This window comes from Giraffa tippelskirchi, chromosome X, assembly GCF_054371585.1.
Source record: "Giraffa tippelskirchi isolate mGirTip1 chromosome X, T2T-mGirTip1v1.2.pri, whole genome shotgun sequence".
Classification (NCBI taxonomy): domain Eukaryota; kingdom Metazoa; phylum Chordata; class Mammalia; order Artiodactyla; family Giraffidae; genus Giraffa; species Giraffa tippelskirchi.
The window spans coordinates 56,047,675-56,075,086 of record NC_137289.1 but is presented as its reverse complement, the minus strand read 5'-3'; the positions used below and the strand labels follow the sequence as shown (position 1 = coordinate 56,075,086).

Sequence of the window (27,412 nt, the reverse complement as noted above, 5' to 3'; positions counted from 1 at the left end):
TTTCTCAAGACTTTGAAATGGTTTATCATTTCACCATGTTGGAAAAATAACAAATTTTTTTTTTACTGAGTTTTAAAAATTGTTTTATCACTTCAACATGCAAACAATGAACACATTATTAATTACTGTTACATTTTTCTTTCTTACTAAGTTTTTAAAATGCAATCTGTTTTCATTTCAACAAGGAAACACGATACACAAACAACTAACTATTTTTCTATTCTTTTTTTGTTACCAAATTTTTGACATTTTCTGTTACCCTTTCAACATATAAACACTAGGAACAATCTATTAATTAACAGTATTTTCTCTCAGTGACTGTTGAAATGCCTTATTTTATCACATTGACTTGTAAACATAGGAGCAGGTAATTATTTTAACATTTTCCTTACTAATGCTTTGAAATACAATGCTATCATTTTAACATATAACAATATAAAGAATTTACATTCTCTTATCTTTACTGTTTTTGAAATGCAGTATGTTATCAGTTCAACATGGAAACAGTATACATAAATGATTGATCAGTTATTCTACATCCTTTGTTTCTTATTAACTCTTGGATACACAGTGTGCATCTAGCACTTAGAGTACATCACATTTGAGAATAGCCAAATTTCTAGACCTCAGTAATCACATATGTTTAGTGTGCACCATACTGAACAGTGCAACTCTACTGGAATAGCAGACAGAATGAATACATACGGAACAATGTGTACCATGAAGCAACTGTACATGGTACATTAAGACAAAGAAACATCAGAATGAATCTACTTAAATGGGGAAATAAGAGAGAACAGAAAACCTATCTCAGCAGGCAACATTCAAGCCATGATGTGAGGACTGAGCAGCTATCCAACAGGACAAAAGAGGCCAATATCATTTGAGCCAATCATGTAAGGGAAAATGTTAAAAAAAAAAGGGGGGGGAGGAGGGTTATAGGGGATAAATAAGTTCTCAAATGCTCTAGGGAAAACAGACAAACTAGTAAATGATAGGAGTATCTACACTTCGAGTGAGATCAGGGACTTTATTTTTTTTTTAGCATGTGCAAAAGTTCCTAAATCATAACCGACGCTTGGTGAACGTGTGTGGAATAGCCAGTAACAAAGCCGGGGTTCTGAGACCTGAAAATTGAGGCAGTAACATGCTGATGAATATGCCACTAGGTAGTGGGCATAGTCTGTTTCTTTTTACCTGCATATGCTTCCTGATAAACAACCTGAGCGAATCAGAAACAGAGGGAAATCTGCAGGTACCTAGAGGGTAAAATTCCTGAACAACTACCACCTCCAGGAAGAGTTTCAACAGACCTGAATTGTGTCAAGTGCCCATAAATGGATCAATGGACCAATCAGTGTGGAGAAGGAAATGATGTGATGTATAATGCCTCAGTCAGCATATATCACATAGTCATAACTTGGTTAGTAACGAGAAGAAGATGTAGAGGGCAGTGGGCAAGAGACCCAGAGGACGTTTCAAATTCCTCTATTTCCTTTTAAAGGTTTCTCTTTTATAGAGGTCAGTTACATATCCAACATTCCTAAACCCCAGTTTCCTGGAACAGTAGAACTTTGTATATGTATCTCTACAAACTTGGGCTTCAGGCAAAACAATGAACCCTTAACAGCCACGTATCAGTGATGAAACAACTCCTTATACAGTGGAAATTACTCAGAATAAGTGGCCCATTTCACGTGATCCTGGTGTAACATGTGAAGCATCGCCTTGACCTGGGCCTGAACTTCGGCAAGTTTCTGTCGGTTCAAGCTGCAAAGAAAATTCCAATCCTGGTAACAATGGACAGGAATGGGATACATCACCTGCCTCAGCCTTGGCAAGGATGTCAAGTGCTGCAGGAGGCTCTTGAGCACAGGCATCGTAATGGGGTTGAAGGCAAATTTAAAGACGCGGAGGTGGGTACATTGGTTCAGGGTTGGGATGATGGCCGAGAGAATAGAATCAGTCATCATACAATTATTTATCTCCAGATGTTGCAGGGTGCCTGAGACCTTCTCCAGCAGAACCTGGAAGGGCTCATAAGCTTCTGAAAAGATTTGATTGTTATTGAGACTCAATACTCTGAGCTGGGTGGCCTGAGAGCTCTGGGACAGGGAAGTGACATCTCTGATAGAAAGGCCACAGAACGAGAGACACAATGTATCCACATGAGGTGGTAGGACTCTAAAGAGAGGAAAAGTAAGTTTATTTCAGAAGAATGACAGCAAAGTGCCCCAAATTACAGGCATATATTCCTCTAGAATAAACTGCTTATACTAGTTTTCAAAAGGTGGTTATCAATGTGGACTTGAGGATCAGACATTATAAATTTGTGACCCGGAGAAAGTTACTTTACCACTCTGAGGAACAGGGTTTTAACCTTGAAAATGCGCACAGCAGTAATTATTATTCATGGTTACAAGAAGGATTAAGTGAAAAAAATCACATGCACTTAGTATATACAAAATAATAAATGCTGGATCTGGTTGACTTATTTGGTGAGGATGGGTCCAGGAAAGCAGGCAACTGAGGGTTTCCTTTAAGTACTTCCCAGATGGCAAGCTCTACATTCAAGGGTCTAAGCCTTCAGGAAAATACAGGAGCAAAATTATCGGGCAGTGTTAACTCTTGTGACCCATCCACAGGCATGTGCATTAGAGCTACAACTTAATGTTTCTCTCTGAGTGCCTCCCCTTCCTCTCTAGAGAGCTATAAATCCAGGAGCAGAAGAACTGAGTGTTTTTCAGAAATCTATGTACAGACATGTTCTAACTGTCTGCCTGTGGTCACTGAATAAATGAGTGAGCAGAGCTTCCTTCACTAACCTCATCTGTCCCTCACCATAAGGTACCCCATTTTCCCCCAGCTAGATTCAAACACCCAGCAATGCCTATGCTGAGGTGGAAGGAGGAATAGGTTACTAGCAGCATAGGAAGATGCAAGAATGGGCCCTTCTGTCTTAACAATGAGGTTTTCAGGGAACCCAGATTTCTCCCAACCTCCTCACCTGAGTAGTTTGTGTAGTTGATCTCTGAGGCAAAAGAAAGACAACCTGAGCTCCTGGAGGTTTTCCAGCTGCCCAAGCCAGATGAGAATAGACCTGAAATTCCTTCCCTTATAAGACCCAAAGCTGAGGTTAGACAAACTAAGGCTGTGCAGGTGGATTTTTCCAGAAAAACGGGTCATGATCTCACTCAGATAAGCTTGATCCGTTTCCAGACGATCAATGCACCCCAGATGCAGAATCTGAAGGATCCGTCTGTTGGCAGACATTCTATTGATTTGCAGATCTCTGCAGCAGAGGTGCAAGTACCCAGAGCTCTGCTCAACTTTATTACAGAGGAAAGTGAGAAACTGCTGTGTTCTCAAGGTATTATTGAGGGAAATATCCACTAGTAATACCATGGTTTCCTGAGCTGACTCAACCTCACACCTGGAATTACCAATCCCAAGGCACCTGGCACTCTGCTGAGTGTTTTCTATGTTAAGGACAGTGTGCTGAGGGGATATGCGTGACTGTAAACACAAAGGGAATGCGATCCTGACGTGAGAGCATGTTGTCTTATACTTTGAGTTGTGCCTTAAATCTAGGATCCTCAGTTTGTGGCCCCTGTAAGGAAAGAAGACAGGACACATGAGATGTGGTTGATGGGAAGATAACCCAGCAAGATCAATGATGGGAAACAGGGAGAGAACACCTGAATCCTGGTTATCACTTCATCACCATTCACCAGGAAGTTCTTTCCACACAAACTGAGCATCTTTCATCCTTTCCCCACACTTCCTTCACCTCTGGTCATGCCTGGTCACCTCTGGTCTGTCTCAATGCCCATGTCCCACTTCTATGTAATCACACTCAAATGCATACATAGTACCCTCAATCACCTCTATTCTTTAATCAACTCTATAAGACAAGGAAATACTCAATGTGACCCCAACTGTTGAACTCACTGGCAAGTGTTGGGAGATGGTTAGATACTCCCCTGCCGCAGGCTACAGCATACCCTCCTGCTGACTCCCTATAAATCTTCTGGTCGTAAACTTACCTCAAGGATGAGTTCTGGGCTGGGGGGATTGGCAGACCATCAATCATGGCTTCCAAGATGTCATAGTTTGACTCTTGTGGCTTCAGTGACCCAAGATGAAGACAGTGAAAAGGCCACACCCTCACCATTGCCTTTAGGATCTTCTTATGCCCACCAAAGAAGGCAGCGTTGAACAATGGAACAAAGAGATCTCTTGGGATTTCCTCCAGAGCATGCATCACTGCAGGCTCACTACTCAGCAGACTCTTTGCAGCAAGCTCGAGGAGTGTGGCTGTGGTCTTTTGGTCCATCTTCACAAACCTGCTTCAGAGTGGAGAATATTAGAAGTTCTGAGAAGAAATATATAGTCTCTTGTTTGTTTTCGGGGATAGCTATGGACAAAATGCTTATTGAGTAAGTATATGGGTGAATTATATGGCCAACTTAAGTGACCTCTCCTCTGGGAATAGAATGAAAATAGACTTGCGAGTGTATTTAATTAAATATATGCACACATAACGCAGATTTACATAAGATAAAATGCCATTAGAGGTCATAGGTAAGTTGGCAGAAGCCGATCTTGACCATCCTCAATTTATTTCGTCCCCAAAAGATACAAACCAATAAGAAGGAAAATGTGCATCAGCATAAAACCCTCATAATTTCTTTAAAATTGCAAAAACTACTACAATATTGTAAAGTAATTAGCCCCCAACTAAAATAAATAAATTTATTAAAAAAAATAAAATGGAGAATGCCAAAAATTCAAAATAATTGTCAATAAAACAAAAATCATGAAATCTCAGCATGATTTTTCATACTCCCATGACTAGGCTTTGTGGTAAGAAGAAAGACAGACATAGAAATCTTCCAAGAGTTAGAGAAGAAGGAAGATGGGAAAGGGCTTAAAGCAGATCTAAAAATACAGTAGAATGACTAAGCACAGAATAAATCTAAAAATATTAAAAGGTGTCCTACAATATGAGAGCATGGACTACAGGGGAGGAATTCCTAATAGGAATTCTTTAAGGGTCATGGATTTATTAAAAGTGCAGTTTTTGAAAGATACAGCTTTTAGGGAAGAATAAGGCAATGAAGAAGGGAGAAGCCTCAGTAGGCACTTGGGTAATGATGGGAAAAATAAACAGAAGGGAAAATTAAGGCTCTTTCAATACATAAGAAAACCACAAATCAGAGTACTCATGACTTCTCCCTGAATCGCCAAAACAAACAAAATGAAAGGCTGTCATAAAGATTTTATATTCAAATAAAGAAGCTACTAGAGTAGAGATCAGTCTTCAGACTGGCCCCCTAACCCAGATGAAGCCCACTGCTGGATTTGGTATATAGAGTTTGATTGGAACAAAGCCACGATCTATCATTTATGTATTGTCTCTGAATGCTTTGGCACTGCAGTTGCGAAGTTGAGCAGAGTGACAGCAACACTGTGGCCCGGAAACTTACAATATTCCCTACACGTCTCTTTACAGAATATTTGGCAAGTAATCTTCTAAAAGAAGAACTCAGATTGTGTTCCAACAGGTAATGAGGAGGAAAAATTCACCAAACTATGTCAAGGTGAGTATTTTACATGTAATATGAAAATGAACATGGAGGAAAGGGGAGAAGACTAATGCACAGAAGTTTTACGTTGTGAAAAAACAGAAAATGTGCAAGTAAAAATGAGAGAAGGGAGAAGAGTATAAGAAAATAGAACAACCTTTTTATCATAATGCAATAGGGGAGTGTTAAATGATACTGGAGGAAAAAATGCATAGACTAGAGAATAAAGTGTTAAAGAAATACGTGGTTCAGAATGAGTTTTAACAATGCATTAAACATGATGATTAGGGATACCAAAGGAGCATTTCATGCAAAGATGGGCTCAATAAAGGACAGAATGGTATGGACCTAACAGAAGCAGAAAATATTAAGAAGAGGTGGCAAGAATACACAGAAGAAGTGTAGAAAAAATATCTTCATGACCCAGATAATCACGATGGTGTGATCACTCACCTAGAGCCAGACATCCTGGAATGTGAAGTCAAGTGGGCCTTAGGAATCAGCACTACGAACAAAGCAAGTGGAGGTGATGGAATTCCAGTTGAGCTATTTCAAATCCTGAAAGATGATGCTGTGAAAGTGCTGCACTCAATATGCCAGTAAGTTTGGAAAACTCAGCAGTGGCCATGGGATTGGAAAATGTCAGTTTTCATGCAATCCCAAAGAAAGCCAATGCCAAAGAATGCTCAAGCTACTGCACAATTGCACTCATCTCACATGCTAATAAAGTAATTCTCAAAATTCTGCAAGCCAGGTTTTGGCAATAAGTGCACCATGAATTTCCAGATGTTGAAGCTGGATTTAGAAAAGGAAGAGGAACCAGAGATCAAATTCCCAACATCCTCTGGATCATCGAAAAAGCAAGAGAGTTCCAGAAAAACATCTATTTCTGCTTTATTGACTATGTCAAAGCCTTTGACTGTGTGGATCACAATAAACCGTGGAAAATTTTGAAAGAGATGGGAATACCAGACCACCTGACCTGCCTCTTGAGAAACCTGTATGCAGGTCATGAAGCAACAGTTAGAACTGGACATGGAACAACAGACTGGTTCCAAATAGGAAAGGAGTACCTCAAGGCTGTATATTGTCACCCTACTTCTTTAACTTATATGCAGAGTACATCAGAGAAACACTGGGCTGGGGGAAGCAAAGCTGGAATCAAGATTGCCAGCAGAAATATCAATAACCTCAGATATGCAGATGACACCACCCTTATGGCAGAAAGTGAAGCAGAGCTAAAGAGTGTCTTGATGAAAGTGAATGATCAGAGGGAAAAATTTGGCTTAAACCTCAACATTCAGAAAACTAAGATCATGGCATCTAGTCCCATCACTTCATGGCAAATAGATGGGGAAACAGTGGAAACAGTGTCAGACTTTATTTTTCTGGGCTCCAAAATCACTGCAGATGGTGATTGCAGCCATGAAATTAAAAGACCCCTGATACTTTGAAGGCAAGTTATGACCGACTTAGACAGCATATTGAAAAGCAGAGACATTACTTTGTCAACAAAAGTCTATCTGGTCAAGGCTACGGTTTTTCTAGTGGTCATGTATGCATGTGACAGTTGGAGTATAAAGAAAGCTGAGCGCAGAAGAATTGATGCTTTTGAACTGTGGTGTTGGACAAGACGTTTGAGAGTCCCTTGGACTGCCAGGAGATCCAACCAGTCCATCCTAAGGGAAATCAGCCCTGAATATTCATTGGAAGGACTGATGCTGAAGCTGAAACTCCAATATTTGGCCACATGATGTGAAGAGCTGACTCATTTGAAAAGACCCTGATGCTGGGCAAGATTGAAGGCAAGAGGAGAAGGTGACAACAGAGGATGAGATGGTTGGATGGCATCACCGACACAATGGACATGGGTTTGGGTGGACTCCGGGAGTTGGTGATAGATAGGAAGGCCTGCAGTGCTGTGGTTCGTGAGGTCACAAAGAGTTGGACATGACCGATCGACTGAACTGACTGAAACATGTCTTAATCATAAAACGTGAACATGTCTTAATCATAAAAGCAAAAACTCACAGTGAAGATATAATCCTTACAAATATTTATGCACCAGGAGTACTGCAAACTCCTTCAATGAGGTGGATGAAACTGGAGCCTATTATACAGAGTGAAGTAAGCCAGAAAGAAAAACACCAATACAGTATACTAATACATATATATGGTATAGTTAATCGGTAAAGATAACCCTGTATGTGAGACATCAAAAGAGACACAAATAAATAGAACAGTATTATGGACTCTATGAGAGAGGGCGAGGGTGGGATGATATGGGAGAATGGCACCGAAGCATGTAAATTATCATGGGTGAGGCAAATCGCCAGTCCAGGATCGCTGCATGATATAGGGCGCTGGGGGCTGTTGCGCCAGGATGACCCAGAGGGATGGGATGGGGAGGGAGGTGCGAGGGGGCTTCTGGAGGGGGAGAACATGTACACCCATGGTGGATCCATTTCAATGCATGGCAAAACAAATACAATATTGTAAAGTTAAAAAATAAACTAATTAAAAAGAAAAAGTAAATAGGGAAGCATATGTAGATAAAATAACAGTAATAAGAGAAAACAATAACAATAGAAGATTTAATACATCAAACTCAGTCTACGGCTGATCAGATTGTATGAGACTAGAGAACAGGGTGGTCCCGAGGTGGCAGAGGAATAGGATGGGGAAACCAGCCTCTCCTCCACAAATTCATCAAAAGATCATTTGCATGTTGAGCAACTCCCAAAAAGCAACTTCTGAGCACTGGTGGAGGACACAAGGCACCCAGAAATGTAGCCCAATCTCTTCGATAGGAGGTGGACAACATACAAAAGAAGAAAAGAGAGACAAAAGATTTAGGGACAGAGACCTGTCCTGGGGAGGGAGTGGTGAAGAAGAAGAATTTTCCACACAGTAGGAAACCCTCTCACAGGCATGCCTGTGGGGAGTTTTTGAATCTCAGAGGGGAACATAACCAGGAGAGAAAAAAAACATAGAATACCCGTACCTAACTGCAACAACACGTGGAGATGGAGAAGTTCACAGATGCTTGCATCCGCCACCAGCAAAAGGGCCTGGGCAGGGAGGCGTGGGCTGCATCATCGGTCCTTAGGGTAAGAACTGGGCCTGAATGCCCTGAGGACAATCTGAGGGACCTAATGTGAGATAGCAACCCAAACCATGGGATCGCCAGAGAGACCAAAAAAAAAAAAACCCTTTCCCATGAAAGGCTCTAATGCCGCACAGTGACCCCTGGCACACTCACAGAAGAAATGATTGTGCAAATATTAAAGGAGAGGAAGCCAGCTATTGTATAGGGCCCTCCATCCCCGGAGACAGAGAGGTAGGTTTGTGACACCCAGGGCCAGAAGGCAAGGAGCTGCTGCAGTCTCGGCCCCAGAGACCACATCTTCCACCAAACAGTGAGCAGGCTCCCAGTAGCTAACCATGTATTCCAGAGATCCTGGATGGTTCACACCTGCCACGTATGTCACAGCCTGAGATCAGCTCCTGAGAGGAGACACGTGGCACACCTGGGGCTGTGCTCTTGCAGCACACCAGGGCAATCAAGTGGCTGTAACCATTGGGGTGCATAAGACGCACGACCCACCTGGGACAGTGCACTAGCCAAGCACCTGGTCGCCTGAGCTGCTTGGACATGGGAAGGGCACAAAACACACAGCCCATCTGGGTCTGTGCACCTGTGCAGCACCCAAGAACCTGAGTGGGAAGTGCATGAAATGCAGGGCGCACTTGGGACAGTGCCCTTGCAGAGCACTCTGGAGCCTGAGCAGTGTGGACCCAGAAAGTACACGCCACTGTGGGCTGGGGCCAAACCACTGTGGTCCATCCACTGTGATCACTCCCCACACGTGCCAGTGGTATATGTTTGCAGTGTCCCTCTCTCCCCACAACACAAATCAATAAGTGAGCCTAAATCAGTGGCCACATTCACTCCCTCTTGTCAGGGTAGAAATTAGACACTGAAGCGATCTGCAAACAGAGGATGCCAAAATAAACAGAGAAGGGGGAACTGCTCTGGAAGTGACAGGTGCAACAGATTAAAACACTGCAGCTAATGCTGAGACTGTGAATAGACCTTGAGAACAAGTATAAGCTGAAACAAGGGATCATCTGACACTGAAGTGACCCCACACTGCCCATAGTAGCTCCAGACATATTCCTTGATATAATTTCAGTATTATCACTTTTTAACTTTTTTAAAAATTTCAAAACTTTTTTATTCTTTGAACTTTCATTTGATAGCCTACAATTACCTTTAAAAACACTTTTTTAAACAAATAGCATATATATATTTTTTATTTTTGTGATTGATTTTGCATTTATTTTTATATTGTAGTTTTGAGAGTCTAACCCCTATTCGACGTTTTTAAAATATTATATCTGATATTTGTTATCAATTTTGTACCTTTAAGAATCAAATCTTTAGTATCCATTTTCACTTAGGGATTTTATAACCGGCTTATCTTCTCTCCCCATTTTTCACTCTCCATTTTCTCCTCCAGGCTACCTCTATCTCCTTCCTCCCTCTTCTCTTCTCTACATAACTCTGTGAATCTCTCTGGGTGTTCTGAGCTGTGGAGAGCACCTAGGGATTTCATTAATGGCTGATTGCCCTCACCACTTTGGTCACCCTCTTTTCTCCTCCTGGACCCCTCTTGCTCCTTCCTTCCTCTTCTCTTCTCTACATAACTATCTGAATCTCTCTGGGTGTTCCCGGCTGTGGAGAAATGTTTCACCATTAACCTAGGGGTTTCATCTTCTGTGATGTATAGATGAAGAAGTCTTTAGCCACTGTAAGAGTCAGACCAAAAGCCACATGCAGGACCTTTCACTCCAGAACGTTAGACTATATGAGAGCTCCGGACTCCAGGGAACATTAATAGACAAGAGCTCACCCAAAAGTCTCCATATCTGCACTGAAACCAAGATCCACCAAAAAGACAACAAGTTCCAGTGCAAGACACACCATGCTAATTCCCCAGCAAAACAGCAACAGACCCTGAACATTAAAGAGGGGTACCTAAAGCCATGCCAAAGCCATAAACATGCCAAAACTCACTCCTGGACACTTCACTGCACTCCAGAGAGAAGAGATCCAGCTATGCCCACCAGAACACAGACACAAGCTCCCCAAACCAGGAGACCTTGACAAGTCACTGGTCCAACCCCACCCACAGGGAGCAGACTCCAAAATTATAAGGAACCATGAACTTCCATCCTGAAGAAAGGGCACCCGAAAGACAACAATCTAAACAAAATGAAAAGGTAGAGAAATATTCAGCAGGTGAAGGAACATGACAAAAACCCACCAAACCAAACCAAAGAGGGGGACATAGGGAGTATACCTGAAAAAGAATTCAGAATAATCAGAGTAAAGATGATCCAAAATCTTGAAAACAAAATGGAGTTACAGATAAATAGACTAGAGTCAAGGATAGAAAAGACCCAAGAAATGTTTAAAAAGGACCTGCAAGAAATAAAGAAGAGTCAATCAATCGTGAACAATGCCATACCTGCAACTAAAAGCACTCTGAAGGAAACCAACGGTAGAATGACTGAGGCACAAGAGAAGTGAGGTGGTAAATAGAATGGTGGAAATAATAGAAGCAGAGAAAGTCTTAGACAAAATTCAACACGTGATTATGATAGAAAACTTCTCCAGAAAGCAGGCATAGAGGGAACATACCTCAACATAATAAAACTCATATACAACAAACCCACAGCGAACATTATCCTCAGTGGTGAAAAATTGAAAGCATTGCCCCTAATGTCAGGAACAAGACAAAGGTGTCCACTCTCACTACTACGATTCACATAATTTTGGAAGTCCTAGCCACAGAAATCAGAGAATAAAAAGAAATAAAAGGAATCCAGATTGGAAAAGAAGAGGTAAAACTCTCACTGTATGCCGATGATGTGATCCTCCACACAGAAAACCCTAAATAACCACCAGAAAATTACTAGAGCTAATCGATGGTAATAGTAAAGTTGCAGGATATAAAATTAATACACAGAAATCCCTTGCATTCCTATACAATAACAATGAAGAAATAGAAAGAGAAATTAAGGAGACAATCCCATTAACCATCGCAATGAAAATAATAAAATATTAGGAATAATTTTACCTAAAGAAACAAAAGACCTATATATAGTAAATGCTAAAACACTGAGGAACGAAATCAAAGATGACACAAATAGATGGAGAAATATACCACGTTCGTGGATCGGAAGAATCAATATAGTGAAAATGAGTACACTATCCAAGGCAATCTATAGATTCAATGCAAACCCTATCAAGCTACCAAAGGTTTTCACAGAACTAGGACAAATAATTTCAAAAAATGTATGGAAACACAAAAAACCTCCAATCTGGGAAAGAGGAATTGAAGTGGAGGAAACAACCTTCCTGACTTCAGACTATACTCCAAAGCGAAAGTCATCAAGACAGTATGGGACTGGCACAAAGACAGAAATATAGATCAGTGGAACAAAACAGAAAGCCCAGAAATAAACCTGTGCACCTATGGACACCCTATCTTTGACAAAAGAGGCAAAAATATACAATGGAGAAAATAGCATCTCTTTAACAAGTGGTGCTGGGGAAAATGGTCAACCACCTGTAAACGAATGAAACTAGAACACCTTCTAACACCATACACAAAAATAAACTCAAAATAGATTAAAGATCTAAATGTATGGCAGGAAACTAAAAACTCTTAGAGGAAAACATAGATTAGAACACTCTCTGATGTAAATCACAGCAAGATCCTCCTGGACACAACTCCCAGAGTAATGGGAATAAAAACAAAAGTGAACAAAGGGGGCCTAATGAAACTTAAAAGCTTTTGCACAGGGAGCAGTCTCTCAGAGCTATCTGAGATGCTGCCTCCTGGGCTGACCTTCCTCCCCCCTCTCTATGTATCTCTGTGAATCACTCTGAGGGTTCCAAACTGTGGAAAGCACAGAGGGAAGTGCTTACTGGCTAGATTTCTCTCTCCACATTTGAATTCCCCTCTTCCCCTCCTGGTCACCTCAACACCACCCCCCCCACCTCATCTCTCCATGTAACTCAGTGAACCTTTCTGGGTATCCCTCACTGTGGAGAATCTTTTCAACATTAACCTAAAAGTTTTATTATTGAGGCTGTATGGAAGGAGAAGTCTTGAGGCTACTGCAAGAATAAGACTGAAAGCCAGGGGAAACATTAATTAATAAGAGACCATCCAATAGCCTCCATAAATACACTGAAACCAAGCTCCACCCAAGAGCCAATAAGTTCCAGAGCAAGACATACCACGCAAATTCTCCAGCAACGCAGGAACATAGACCTGAGCATCAATATACAGGCTGCCCAGAGGCACACCAAATCCATAGACATCTCAAAAATTAATACTGGTCACTCCATTGCACTCTAGAGAGCAGAAATCCAGCTCCACCCACCAGAACACCGACACAAGCTCCCCCAACCAGGAAGCCTTGACAAGCCACCTGTCCAACCCCAACCGCAGTGAGGAACCTCCACAACAAAGAGGAACTTCATACTACCAGAATACAGAAGGGCCACGCCTAACACAGCAATCTAAACAAGATGAAAAGGCAGAGAAATACTCAGCAAGTAAAGGAAAATGAGAAATGCCCACAAAGCCAAACAAAAGAGGAGGAGATAGGGAATCTATCTGAAAAAGAATTTAGAATAATGATAATAAAAATGATCCAAAATCTTGAAAGCAAAATGGAGTTACAGATAAATAGCCTGGAGACAAAGATTGAGAAGATGCAAGAAATGTTTATCAAGGACTTAGAAGAAATAAAAAGGAGTCAATATAGAATGAATAATGAAATAAAGGAGATAAAAGACACTCTGGAGGGAACCAACAGTAGAATAACGGAGGCAGAAGATAGGATTAGTTAGGTAGAAGATAGAATGATGGAAATAAACGAAGCAGAGAGGAAAAAAGAAAAAAGAATCAAAAGAAATGAGGAAAACCTCAGGGACCTCTGGGACAATATGAAACGCCCCAACATTCGAATCATAGGAGTCCCAGAAGAAGAAGATAAAAGGAAAGGCCATGAAAAAATACTCGAGGAGATAATAGTTGAGAATTTCCCTAAATTGAGGAAAGAAATAGTCACAGAAGTCCAAGAAACCCAGAGAGTTCCAAACAGGATAAACCCAAGGCGAAACACCCCAAGACACATATTAATCAAATTAACAAAGATCAAACACAAAGAACAAATATTAAAAGCAGCAAGGGAACTAATGCATATATATGGAATTTGAAAGATGGTAACAATAACCCTATATGTGAGACAGAATAAGAGACACAGATGCATGGAACAATTTTATGGACTCTGAGGGAGAAGGTGAGGGTGGGACGTCCTGGGAGAATAGCATTGAAACATGTATATTATCATACGTGAAACAGAACACCATTCCATGTTCGATGCATGTGACAAGGGCTCAGGGCCGGGGCAATGGGATGATCCAGAAGGATGGGATGGGGAGGGAGGTGGGTGGGGGGTCCAGGAAGGGGAACACATGTAAACCCATGGCTGATTCATGTCAATGTATGGCAAAAACTATTACAATATTGTAAAGTAATTAGCCCCCAACTAAAATAAATAAATTTATAAAAAAAATAAAATAAAATAAAAGCAGCAAGGGAAAAACAACAAATAACACACAAGGGGATCCCCATAAGGATAACAGCTGATCTTTCAATAGAAACCCTTCAGGCTAGAAGGGAATGGCAGGACATACTTAAAGTAATGAAAGAGAATAATCTACAACCCAGATTACTGTACCCAGCAAGGATCTCATTCAGATATGAAGGAGAATTCAAAAGCTTTACAGACAAGCAAGAGCTGAGGGAATTCAGCACCACCAAACCAGCTCTCCAGCAAATGCTAAAGGATCTTCTCTAAACAGGAAACATAGAAAGGATGTTTCAACACGAACTCAAAACAACAAAGTAAATGGCAACGGGATCATACTTATCAATAATTACCTTAAATGTAAATGGGTTGAATGCCCCAACCAAAAGACAAAGGCTTGCTGAATGGATACAAAAACAAGACCCCTATATATGCTGTCTACAAGAGACCCACCTCAAAACTAGGGACACACACAGGCTGAAAGTGAAACGATGGAAAAACATATTCCATGCAAACGGAGACCAAAAGAAAGCAGGAGTCGCAATACTCATTTCAGATAAAATAGGCTTTAAAATAAAGGATGTGAAAAGGGACAAAGAAGGACACTACATAAAGATCAAAGGATCAATTCAAGAAGAAGACGTAACAATCATAAATATATATGCACCCAACATAGGAGCACCACAATATATAAGGCAAATACTAACAAGTATGAAAGGGGAAATTAACAATAACACAATAATAGTGGGAGACTTTAATACTCCACTCACGCATATGGATAGATCAACTAAACAGAAAATTAACAAGGAAACACAAACTTTAAACGATACAATAGACAAATTAGATTTAATTGATATTTACAGGAGTTTCCACCCCAAAAAAATCAATTTTACCTTTTTCTCAAGTGCACATGGAACTTTCTCCAGGATAGATCACATCCTGGGCCATAAATCTAGCCTTGGTAAATTCAAAAAAATTGAAATCATCCCAGCCATCTTCTCTGACCACAATGCAGTAAGATTAGACCTCAATTACAGGAAAAAAACTATTAAAAGTTCCAACATATGGAGGCTAAACAACACACTTCTGAATAACCAACAAATCACAGAAGAAATCAAAAAAGAAATAAAATTATGCATAGAAACGAATGAAAATGAAAACACAACAACCCAAAACCTATGGGACACTGTAAAAGCAATACTAAGGGGAAGGTTCATAGCAATACAGGCGTACCTCAAGAAACAAGAAAAAAATCAAATAAATCAACTAACTCTACACCTAAAGCAACTAGAGAAGGAAGAAATGAAAAACCCCAGGGTCAGTAGAAGGAAAGAAATCTTAAAAATTAGGGCAGAAATAAATGCAAAAGAAACAAAAGAGACCATAGCAAAAATCAACAAAACTAAAAGCTGGTTTTTCGAGAAGATAAACAAAATTGACAAGCCATTAGCCAGACTCATCAAGAAACAAAGGGAGAAGAATCAGATCAACAAAATTAGAAATGAAAATGGAGAGATCACAACAGACTCCACAGAAATACAAAGGATCATAAGAGACTACTACCAACAGCTATATGCCAATAAAATGGACAACTTGGAAGAAATGGACAAATTCTTAGAAAAGTATAACTTTCCAAAACTGAACCATGAAGAAATAGAAGATCTTAACAGACCCATCACAAGCACGGAAATCGAAACTGTAATCAGAAATCTTCCAGCAAACAAAAGCCCAGGACCAGATGGCTTCACAGCGGAATTCTACCAAAAATTTAGAGAAGAGCTAACACCTATCCTACTCAAACTCTTCCAGAAAACTGCAGAAGATGGTAAACTTCCAAACTCATTCTATGAGGCCACCATCACCCTAATTCCAAAACCAGACAAAGATGTCACAAAAAAGGAAAACTACAGGCCAATATCACTGATGAACATAGATGCAAAAATCCTTAATAAAATTCTAGCAAACAGAATCCAACATCATATTAAAAAGATCATACATCATGACCAAGTGGGCTTTATCCCAGGAATGCAAGGTTTTTTTTAACATCCACAAATCAATCAATGTAATACACCACATTAACAAATTGAAAGAAAAAAACCATATGGTTATCTCAATAGATGCAGAAAAAGCCTTTGACAAAATTCAGCATCCATTTATGATAAAAACCCTCCAGAAAGCAGGAATAGAAGGAACATATCTCAACATAATAAAAGCTATATATGACAGACCCACAGCAAACATTATCCTCAATGGTGAAAAATTGAAAGCATTTCCCCTAAAGTCAGGAACAAGGCAAGGATGCCCACTTTCACCACTACTATTCAACATAGTTTTGGAAGTCTTGGCCACAGCAATCAGAGCTGAAAAAGAAATAAAAGGAATACAGATAGGAAAAGAAGAAGTAAAACTCTCACTGTTTGCAGATGACATGATCCTCTACATAGAAAACCCTAAAGACTCTACTAGAAAATTACTAGAGTTGATCAATGAATATAGTAAAGTTGCAGGATATAAAATTAACACACAGAAATCCCTTGCATCCCTATACTCCAATATTGAGAAAACAGAAAGAGAAATTAAGGAAACAATACCATTCACCATTGCAACAAAAAGAATAAAATACTTAGGAATATATCTACCTAAAGAAACAAAAGACTTATATATAGAAAACTATAAAACACTGATGAAAGAAATCAAAGAGGACACAAACAGATGGAGAAATATACCGTGTTCATGGATTGGAAGAATTAATATAGTGAAAATGAGTATACTACCCAAAGCAATCTATAGATTCAATGCAATCCCTATCAAGCTACCAATGGTATTTTTCACAGAACTTGAACAAATCATCTCACAATTTGTATGGAAATATAAGAAACCTCGAATAGCCAAAGCAATCTTGAGGAAGAAGAATGGAACTGGAGGAATCAACCTGCCTGACTTCAGGCTCTACTACAAAGCCACAGTCATCAAGACAGTATGGTACTGGCACAAAGATAGAAATATAGATCAATGGAACAAAATAGAAAGCCCAGAGATAAACCCACGCACCTATGGACACCTTATCTTCGACAAAGGAGGCAAGAATATACAATGGAAAAAAGACAATCTCCTTAACAAGTGGTGCTGGGAAAACTGGTCAACCACTTGTAAAAGAATGAAACTAGAACACTTCCTAACACCGTACACAAAAATAAACTCAAAATGGATTAAAGATCTAAATGTAAGACCAGAAACAATAAAACTCCTAGAGGAAAACATAGGCAAAACACTCTCCGACAGAAATCACAGCAGGATCCTCCATGACCCACCTCCCAGAATATTGGAAATAAAAGCAAAAATAAACAAATGGGACCTAATTAAAATTAAAAGCTTTTGCACAACAAAGGAAACTATAAACAAGGTGAAAAGACAGCCTTCAGAATGGGAGAAAATAATAGCAAATGAAGCAACAGACAAACAATTAATCTCAAAAATATACAAGCAACTTCTGCAGCTGAATTCCCGAAAAATAAACGACCCAATCAAAAAATGGGCCAAAGAACTAAACAGACATTTCTTCAAAGAAGACATACAGATGGCTAACCAACACATGAAAAGATGCTCAACATCACTCATTATTAGAGAAATGCAAATCAAAACCACAATGAGGTATCATTTCACACCAGTCAGAATGGCTGCTCTCCAAAAGTCTACAAGCAATAAATGCTGGAGAGGGTGTGGAGAAAAGGGAACCCTCTTACACTGTTGGTGGGAATGCAAACTAGTACAGCCACTATGGAGAACAGTGTGGAGATTCCTTAAAAAACTGGGAATAGAACTGCCATATGACCCAGCAATCCCACTGCTGGGCATATACACCGAGGAAACCAGAATTGAAAGAGACGCGTGTACCCCAATGTTCATCGCAGCACTGTTTACAATAGCCAGGACATGGAAGCAACCTAGATGTCCATCAGCAGACGAATGGATAAGGAAGCTGTGGTACATATACACAATGGAATATTACTCAGCCATTAAAAAAATACATTTGAATCGGTTCTACTGAGATGGATGAAACTGGAGCCCATTATACAGAGTGAAGTAAGCCAGAAAGAAAAACAACAATACAGTATACTAATGCATATATATGGAATTTGAAAGATGGTAACGATAACCCTATATGCGAGACAGAATAAGAGACACAGATGCATGGAACAATTTTATGGACTCTGAGGGAGAAGGTGAGGGTGGGACGTTCTGGGAGAATAGCATTGAAACATGTATATTATCATATGTGAAACAGAACACCATTCCATGTTCGATGCATGTGACAAGGGCTCAGGGCCGGGGCAATGGGATGATCCAGAAGGATGGGATGGGGAGGGAGGTGGGTGGGGGGTCCAGGAAGGGGAACACATGTAAACCCATGGCTGATTCATGTCAATGTATGGCAAAAACTATTAAAATATTGTAAAGTAATTAGCCCCCAACTAAAATAAATAAATTTTTAAAAAAAAAGAAAAAGCTTTTGCACAAAAAGGAAACTAAAGCAAGGTGAAAAGGCAGCCTTCAGAATGGGAAAACATCACAGGAAATGAAGCAACTGACAAAGAATTCATCCCCAAAATGCACAAGCAGCTCATGCAGCTCAGTACCGGAAATATAAACGACCCAATCAAAAAGTGGGCCGAAGAGCTAAATAGACATTTCTCCATGGAAGGCATACAGATAGCTACCAAACACATGAAAAGCTCAACATCACTCATCAGAGAAATGCAAAGCAAAACCACAATGAGGTGCCATCTTACGCTGGTCAGAATGGCTGCTATCCAAATGGCTACAAACAATAAATACTGTAGAGTGTATGGAGAAAATGGAATCCTCTTACACTGTTGGTGGGAATGGAAACTAGTACATCCACTATGGAGAACACTGTGGGGATTCCTTAAAAAACTGGAAATAGAACTGTCATTCGACCGAGCAATCCCACTGCTGGGCATGCAGACCAAGGAAAACAGAATTGAAAGAGACACATGTACATGTACCCTAGTGTTCATTGCAGCAGTGTTTACAACAGCTAGGACACAGAAACAACCTAGATGTCCATTGGCGGACGAATGGATAAGGAAGTGGTGGTACATGTACACAATGGACTATTACTCAGTTATAAAAAAGAACACATTTGAGCCAGTTCCAATGAGATGGATGAAACTGGAGCCTATTACATAGAGTGAAGTGAGTCAGACAGAGAAACACCAATACAGTGTATAGACGCATATATATGGAATTTAGAAAGATGGTAACGACAACCCTATATGCAAGACAGCTGAGAGGGACTGATGTAAAGAACAGACTTTTGGACTGTGTGGGAGAAGGTGAAGGTGGGATGATTTGAGAGAATAGCACTGAAACATGTATATTACCATATGTGAAACGGATGACCAGCGCAAGTTCGATGCATGAAGCAGGGCACTCAAAGCCAGTGCTCTGGGACAACTCAGAGGGATAGGGTGGGATGGGAACTGGGAGGGAGGTTCAGGACTGGGGGACTATGTAGACCCATGGCTGATTCCTGTTGATGTATGGCAATAGCCACCACAATACTGTAAACTAATCAGCCTCCAATTAAGACAAACAAATTTACAACAACAACAAAAAAAGACTAGAGAATATACACTTGTTAGTGATGGATTGTAATGATCTCACAGAGATGATATCATTAATTTCTATAAAGTAGAAATGTTACAAGCAGTCTTTTCTAATCCCAATGCAACAATAGTTGATAACAAAAACTGAAACAGAAAGGCTTTTCCACCTGAAAATTTTTTAACTTTTCTTTAAAAGTTCTGAGTTCAAGAAATACAAAGTCAAGTTATAAAGAATGACTATGAAAAACTATATATCAGAATGTATGGGAGACATTTATAGCAGTGATCTGAGTCAACTTCACCGCCATAAACCCATTTATGTGTAAAAATAAAGGAATGAAGATAAATGACTTAAAGTCTGGCCTCAGAAAATTGAAAAGAAAACCTAGGAATAAAAGAACAACTAAATAAAACAAAAGATAAAAGCAGAAATGAATGAGGCACAAAATTGAATAACAAATTGAAATCCTGTTTTTCAAAGCAGACAAGCCATAAGCTGGCTTGATGAAGGAAGGAAGATCACAGAGAAAGACAAAGTAATACGTGAAAAGATGAAATAATCATTGAATCTTAAAACCTGAGGGATTATTTGTCAACCTATATTTGTATCAACTTGAAAATCTACATGAAATAGGTAATTTCCTAGATAAATACAGACTACCAAAAGTCTGACTCTAGTGTTAGAAAGTTTAAATCAGCCAATTTTCACAGAAGAAATGGATAAAGTTATTATAAGAATTACCCCCACGAAGCACCTTGCTCAGATGTATTTATTGGTGAATTCTAGTAAACTATCAAAGATCAAATAGTACCAAAGCTTTATGACTTGTGTAAGAACGTTCGAAAGGAAGAAAACTTCCCTAACTTCTTTTAGGAAGCAAGTAGGATACTAACACATACACATAGATACCAAAACTCTAAATAGAATATTAGCAAACGGCCAACAATACATTTAGAAAGTAATATACTGTGACAAAGTGGGATTTATTCCATTAATACAAGGCTGGCACTATATTAGGAATTTCACTGATATCATTCACCACGGTAACATATTTAAAGACAAAGACCCTGATGTTGAGAAAGATGGAAGGCAAAATTGTAGGGGGCAGCAGAGAATCAAATGGTTAGATAGCATCACTGACTCCATACACATGAATCTGAGCAAACTCTGGGAGACAGGGGAGGACAGAGGAGCCTCAGTTGCAAAGAGTCAGACATGACACAGCAACTGAACAACAATAATCATATGACTATCACCATAGATGCCAAACCAATCTTTGGGAAACTTCAATAGGCATTCATGTTAACAAAGAGAAAACTCAAGAAATAGGAATCAGGGATGCATTATGACATGATAAAAGCTATATAAGAAGCTCCTCATGCAAGTACTTTATTTATATAAGTACTTTATACCGGAGGTTTTCCAATAAGGTCAGGAATAACTGAAGTATGCCTACTACATCACTCCTGTTCAGTCTTCAACAGCAAGCACTAGTCAGTTGACTAGAGAAACCAAAAAGATTTTTAAGAATGGAAAAGGAGAGGTAAAGCCACCTCTATGTGCAGGTGATATCATAGCACACCTGAACAGTCTTATAGAAACCATGACAAATTAACTAAAACAAAGAGAATTCAGCAAGGTAGTAGGATATAAAGTTACATACAAAAATTATTAGTCTTTGTTTCTACACACACACACACACACACACACAGAGCTGGAGGACACTTTAGGAGAGAAAATCCCATATACAATAGCGATAACAAAGAGTAAATGTATAGAAATAAACTTAACGAGAGCATCTATACAAGGATAATTTGTAAACACTTTCGAACAACATAGAAGGAAACTTGAATAAGTAGAAAGATTTTGAATGACCTTAGATAGAATAACTCAGTATTAAAAAGATATTCATTCCCTCTAAACTTATGTATACATTGAATATAATCTCAAAAATATCAGTGAACATTTTTACCAGTTAGGGCAATGGATAATTTAGTAAATATTTTTTAAAAAACAAGCAAGAATAGCCAGGATATAAGTAAAATGGAAAACCTATGAGTGAATAGTAATCATATCAGACATAAAAGCACACTATAAAGCCCCAAACTTATACCAGTGGGGTACCAGTACAGGAATAGACAAATAGGCCAGTGGCAGCGAATAAAAAACTCAGAATAACACCAGTTATAGTTGGGGATTTTAGTATATGGTCCGAAGGCATGTAAAATCACTGAGGCAAAGATGAACATTTAATAAATGATGCTGGAATAACATTAAAAACATTAGTGTAGATCCATCATCTCCCATCCACAAAAATAAACTGTAAATGGGTTTAGGAATCGAAACAAGAAAATGAAACCAGAACAAAATCTTGAAACTATGGCCGAATTCTTCTTCAATATCAGCATTGGGAAAGGCTTTCTAACTCTGAATGAAATTTCCAGAGGTGGTTAAAGGAAAGAACATTCTATGTGACTAAAAATGATTTTTTAATGTAAGGCAAATGAAAGTGAAAGTGGCTCAGCCATGCATGACTCTTTGGCACTATGACTCTTAGGGACTCCATGGAATTCTCCAGGCCAGAATACTGGAGTGGGTAGCCATTCCCTTCTCCAGGAGATCCTCCCAACCCAGGGATTGATCCAAGGTCTCCTGCTTTGCAGGCAGATTCTTTACCAGCTGAGCCAGCAGGGAAATCCAAGAATACTGGAGTGGGTAGCCTATCTGTGCTCCAGAGGATCTTCCCGACCCAGGAATTGGACCGGAGTATCCTGGCTTGCAGGCGGATCCTTCACCAGCTGAGCTAAATTAAAAGGCATTGGAGAAACTGGGATAAAGTATTTGCAGGATGTCCCACAGACAAATGAATAATAGTCCAAGTATACACAGAGAAGTCAAGTACTGCAGGGCAAAGGGCTAATATTTCCTCAGAAATATGGGAAAAGTTATGAATAGAGAATTCGCAATATATATATATAATGTGTCACTTCCTCATAATTAGACAGATACATACTAAAACAAGGGCTTTCCTGGTGGCTCAGTGGTAAGGAATTAACCTGGCATGCAGGAGATGCAAGAGACTCGGGTTCAATCCCTGGGTGGGGCAGATCCCCTGGAGAAGGTAATGACAACTCACTCCAGTCTTCCTGCCTAGAGAATCCCATGGACAGAGGAGCCTGGCAGGCTACAGTCCATGGGGTTACAAGAGTCAGACACAACTGAGAAAGTAAACCACCACCATACTAAAACAACACGGAGATATCATTTCTCACCTACAATGACAATAAAGGTCACAAAGATAGAGAAACACATTCTGATAGTGAGGCAGTGAGGAAAGAATCCCAGTGGCCAGTGGTACAACTCTTCTGGAGAGAAATTTGGAAATACCTAACATAACTACAGATGCATTTAACATTTGGCCCAACAATCCTACTGCTGGGAATAAAACTTGAAGAGATATTTCTACCAACACAAAAACACGTGTACCCAGGGTTATTCACTGCAGCATTGTTTGTATTAATAATTACGAAATGTTGGAAACAACTGAAATGCCCCTATAGAAGCCAGTGTAATCCAATGTAGCTGTAAAAAAGAATGAAGGAGTACAGAATAAGGAGTTATTTTTTAATGGAATGCTGTTTATTGCAAAAGGAAAAGTGCAAAAAAGCTGTAGAAAATGCTATCTTTCATTTAATAAACAATGGAACATAAGACAACCCATATGTATCTGTTCATTTGTGTAGAGTAAATACAGGGAAGATTCAACCAGATAACCAGATTGGTTATCTACAGGGGGACTGTTTGAAAGAAATGGGGAATGGGAAGGCTGTAGAAGGCATGGGGAAAGAATCATACTCCTACAGCATGTGTTTTTGTGTAGCCCTGAGTTTGAATCACAGTAGTGTTTCACATATCCCAAGATTAAGTGAAAAATTAAAATGAACTAGGATATGCGGGGAGAGGGCAAGCTCAAATTAGAAACACCAACAAATTAACCTAAATAGATTACAAATGAATGCCTTAACCACAAGAGAAGGGGTGAGGAAGAAAATAGCTAAGCTAAGCACCTTGGGGGAACAGTACTTTGATTGCATCCTCTGAGGCTTAAGATATAAAGAAGTGTACACAAACACAAGTCATCAGATCCGCTGCTAACAGGTGTGTTTTTGTGTTCAGTCACTAAGTTGTGTCCAACATTTTGCGACCCCCAGCTCTGTAGCACCAGGTCTCCCCACCCTTCACTATCTCCTGGAGTTTGCTCAAATTCATGTCCATTAGGTCGGCCATACTATCTAACCATTTGGTAGCATTTCTGCAACTACATCGTGTATAATCAGGTGTGAACAAATAAGTAAATACTGAAGATAAGGAGAGCCAGGTGAGACAAAGAAGTTACAAATAAGGCTAGAGTGGATTGTTGATATATCGCATCAACCATCACAATATTGTAAACTCATTATCCTCCAATTAAAAGTAAGTAATTAATTTAAAAAAAAGAAGTATCAGTGTGATCTCCTGGCTTTCACTATCTACAGAAATAGCTAGAGAAATTCCAATGTATTTGGAAGTGTAAGCATATACACAAAATGTATTTCCTTCACTTAGGAATGGAGAAGGAGGACCTAGCTGCAAGGAAACGCCAGTAGCAATGAACACGCAGGGAGATATCAGCTACTAAATGTCATTTTCCAAGGAAAGGAAACATGGGTTTTGGCAGAAGTGTTCTGATTTCAGGGTCATGGTGGGGAAAGAAAAACAAGAGATGAACAGGAATATCTTATAACACCAGCAGGGAAGTACACAAAAAAGAACCAGGTCATGCTAAAAGAACACAAACCCCACAAGAAGGAGTTCCTAATCACCAAAGCTGGAAAAAGGCAAGAAACTAAATAATGATATAATTTGATTATAAGTCACAATATAATGAAGCTATTCACAATTCAATATTGACATAAAGAATTTGATTACTTGATTTGATAATTAGAAAGGCATTCTATAAAATTTTATAATTTGAAAATTTATAAAATTATGAGGGGAAAAAAGACAGCTCTACAGAATTCCAATGAACAAATATGATAGGAATAGGACATAGAAAGTCACCTTTTAGTCATATTTGTTGTAGGCAAAATCAACAGATGAATTGTAAAAGCGGTGAATGAAAGTCTGAGAAGAATCCTATCCCTCTTTTTGGCTCCCAGCAAGAACTCCCCTAGCCCCAAAGCAGCCTTATCACAGGAACTAGCCACAGTGTCTGCTTGCCCCTGATTATCAGGTTTCAGTTCCCCACCAGCCCACAGAAGTATTCAAACAAGCTAATCACATCTTTCCTTGGGAAGCAAGGGTCACCTCCTCGTCTTGTTACCACAGATTGCCTCCCACAGCCCTGCTTGTTCATTCTCTTCCAGAGCATGACTTCCCTGAGGCTCGACCTGGCCAGTAGTGTCCTCTGCCCTCAGGCGGTGAGGGCAGTGAGTGAACATTACTGAGAAGCTGTTGCGGGTAGCACTTGTCCAGTGTGTATGTTCAGCAGTCACCCCCAGATCCCTATGGTAGAAATCACTCCATCACCATTAGAATGAAGGAGAGGAAATAAAACAGGTATTATCGCCAAAAATGTGTAACTTTCATTTAATCCTAAGAAAACACCAACAAACCCAAATTGACAGACATTCTATAAAACACCCCACCAGTATCTCCAAAACTGTCACCGTTGGGAAAGACCCAGAAAGCTTGAGGAATTCTCGGCCTGGAGGAGACTAAAGAGAAATGATGGCCAAATATGGTATGCTGGGATGCTGGGACAGAAAAAGGAGATCACCGCGATAAATGGTAGACTTCAAATAAAGTATGTAAATTAGTTAATAGTGCTGCATCGATATTAATTTCCAATTTTCATAATTTTTCTATGCCTATGTAAGATGTTAACATTATGGAAATCTGGACGAAGGCTTTCTATACTGTTTTTTGCAAACATTTTTCGGGTCTAAAGTTATTTCCAAAAAATTTTTTTAAAAAAATCACTCACTGCTGAAAGGAACCATAATGATATCTGTGTGATAAATTGATTCAGTCTTGTCTGACTCTTTGCCACACTATGGACTGAAATCTACCAGGTTCTTCTGTCCATTGGATTATCCAGGCAAAAATACTAGAGTGGGTTGCCATGTCCTCCTCCACGGGATCTTCCCGACCCAGGGATCAAAGGCAAGTCTCTCATGTTTCCTACATTGGCAGGTGGCATCTTTACCAGCTGAGCCACAGGGGAAGCCCCACGGTTATACTATAAATCTCACTTTTTAGTAATAGTTTAACCAATTGAAATACGGTTAGGAGGAGGGATATAAAGATGGATAAATGTTCGTGCCTCGTGATCCATTAACAAACTATTTCAAAGTGGTTTGAAAGTGAGAGTGTTAGTTTCTCAGTCATGTCTGACTCTTTGCGCTTCCACGGACTGTAGCCTGCCAGGCTCCTCTGTCCATGGGATTCTCCAGGCAAGCATACTGGAGTGAAAAATAAAAAAAAAGAATACTGAGGTGGGTTGTTGTGACCTCCTCCAGGGGATTGTCCTGACCCAGGGATCGAACCTGGACTCTGTATGTATATATATACACACAGAGACACATATGCGTGTATATACACCCACACATATATACAAACATGCATCTCAACATTTAGAATTTAAAGTTTGGCGTATCACTATGAACCACAGAAATAATTCGATGCAAAGAAATATGATATTTTAAAGGAACGCAACATGATCGAGGGATTTTATTTTGTTTTTTTTGGATCGAGGGATTTTAAAGAGAGCAAGAAATGATTAGTCACAAAATTGAAGCTAATCACAGGTAAGGAAAGAGGGTTGTACAGAGGGTGGACAGGAGAGTTGGCCGGCGAGCAATTCAATCGATCGCCTTTCTTATTAATCCCCAAGCTTTGGTCCTAGGTAATTTCATTTATATCAGTAGAGACGTAGTTTATAGAAAAAATACTGTTGAGATGTACCTGACTGGAAGAAGAGTCGGAAAATAGTTGAGACGTCCAAGACCCCAGCAGTGGCAGCGCGTTCCTCCCTCTCCTCAGGTCGCCGCCAACAAGCCGCAGTGCTGGAGGCAGCTGGCGGCTTAACGGTTTCCGCCGCAAGCTAACCTCGCCAGAAGAGCACGTGATTGGTGTAGTTCCGGTCACATGCCACTCACTCACTCAATCAGTTCGGTCCCGGGAGGCGGGGCCAAAATACAGGCCCGCCCACAGGGACTGAAGGCAGAGAGGCTTATGGGTGAGAGGGTTCCTCTCAGATGCCAGCTCCGCGTCTCTGTAACCCATGGGTGGAAAGCTCGGCAAAAGGTCTCTCCGTGTGGCCTAGATACCGCCTGGCCAGGGTTTCTGCCAGGCCAGGACTCAAACCCAGAGAACTGATGTCCACATCGATGAACTTTGCAACAGAGACTGAACTTAAAAACGATTGGCCCCTTGATGAAAAAGAGGCTTCTCAGGTGGCGCTAGTGGTAAAGAAT

At 40.0% G+C, this 27,412-nt stretch overlaps 1 protein-coding gene across 3 annotated transcripts; it reads right to left on the bottom strand.

Annotated features, from left to right (window-relative positions):
• Window positions 1-212: 212 nt before the first annotated feature.
• On the bottom strand, window positions 213-27,100 carry LOC145536867 (melanoma antigen preferentially expressed in tumors-like). Of its 3 annotated transcripts, XM_081567039.1 has the most exons (5): window positions 26,901-26,995; window positions 8,593-8,740; window positions 4,047-4,346; window positions 3,008-3,610; window positions 213-2,184 (listed from the first exon to the last, which is right to left on the bottom strand). In XM_081567039.1, exons 3-5 carry the CDS (start codon window positions 4,334-4,336, stop codon window positions 1,671-1,673), a joined length of 1,407 nt encoding a protein of 468 aa, XP_081423165.1. In that variant the 5' UTR covers window positions 4,337-4,346; window positions 8,593-8,740; window positions 26,901-26,995; the 3' UTR covers window positions 213-1,670. The 3 variants fall into 3 exon arrangements, with proteins under 3 accessions (XP_081423165.1, XP_081423164.1, XP_081423163.1); XM_081567038.1 differs by lacking the exon at window positions 8,593-8,740 and having other exon boundaries at window positions 4,047-4,349; window positions 26,901-27,100; XM_081567037.1 differs by lacking the exon at window positions 8,593-8,740 and having other exon boundaries at window positions 26,901-27,096.
• Between the last annotated feature and the right edge of the window lie 312 nt (window positions 27,101-27,412).

What these genes read in the sequence shown, in the direction of transcription:
- LOC145536867 (XM_081567038.1), bottom strand. Translation starts at nt 4,336, where the DNA reads ATGGACCAAAAGACCACAGCCACACTCCTCGAGCTTGCTGCAAAGAGT. An exon ending in GCCCAGAACTCATCCTTGAG is followed by an intron (nt 3,611 to 4,046) that starts GTAAGTTTACGA and finishes CTTTCCTTACAG; the next exon opens with GGGCCACAAACTGAGGATCC. An exon ending in CAACTACACAAACTACTCAG is followed by an intron (nt 2,185 to 3,007) that starts GTGAGGAGGTTG and finishes TCCTCTCTTTAG; the next exon opens with AGTCCTACCACCTCATGTGG.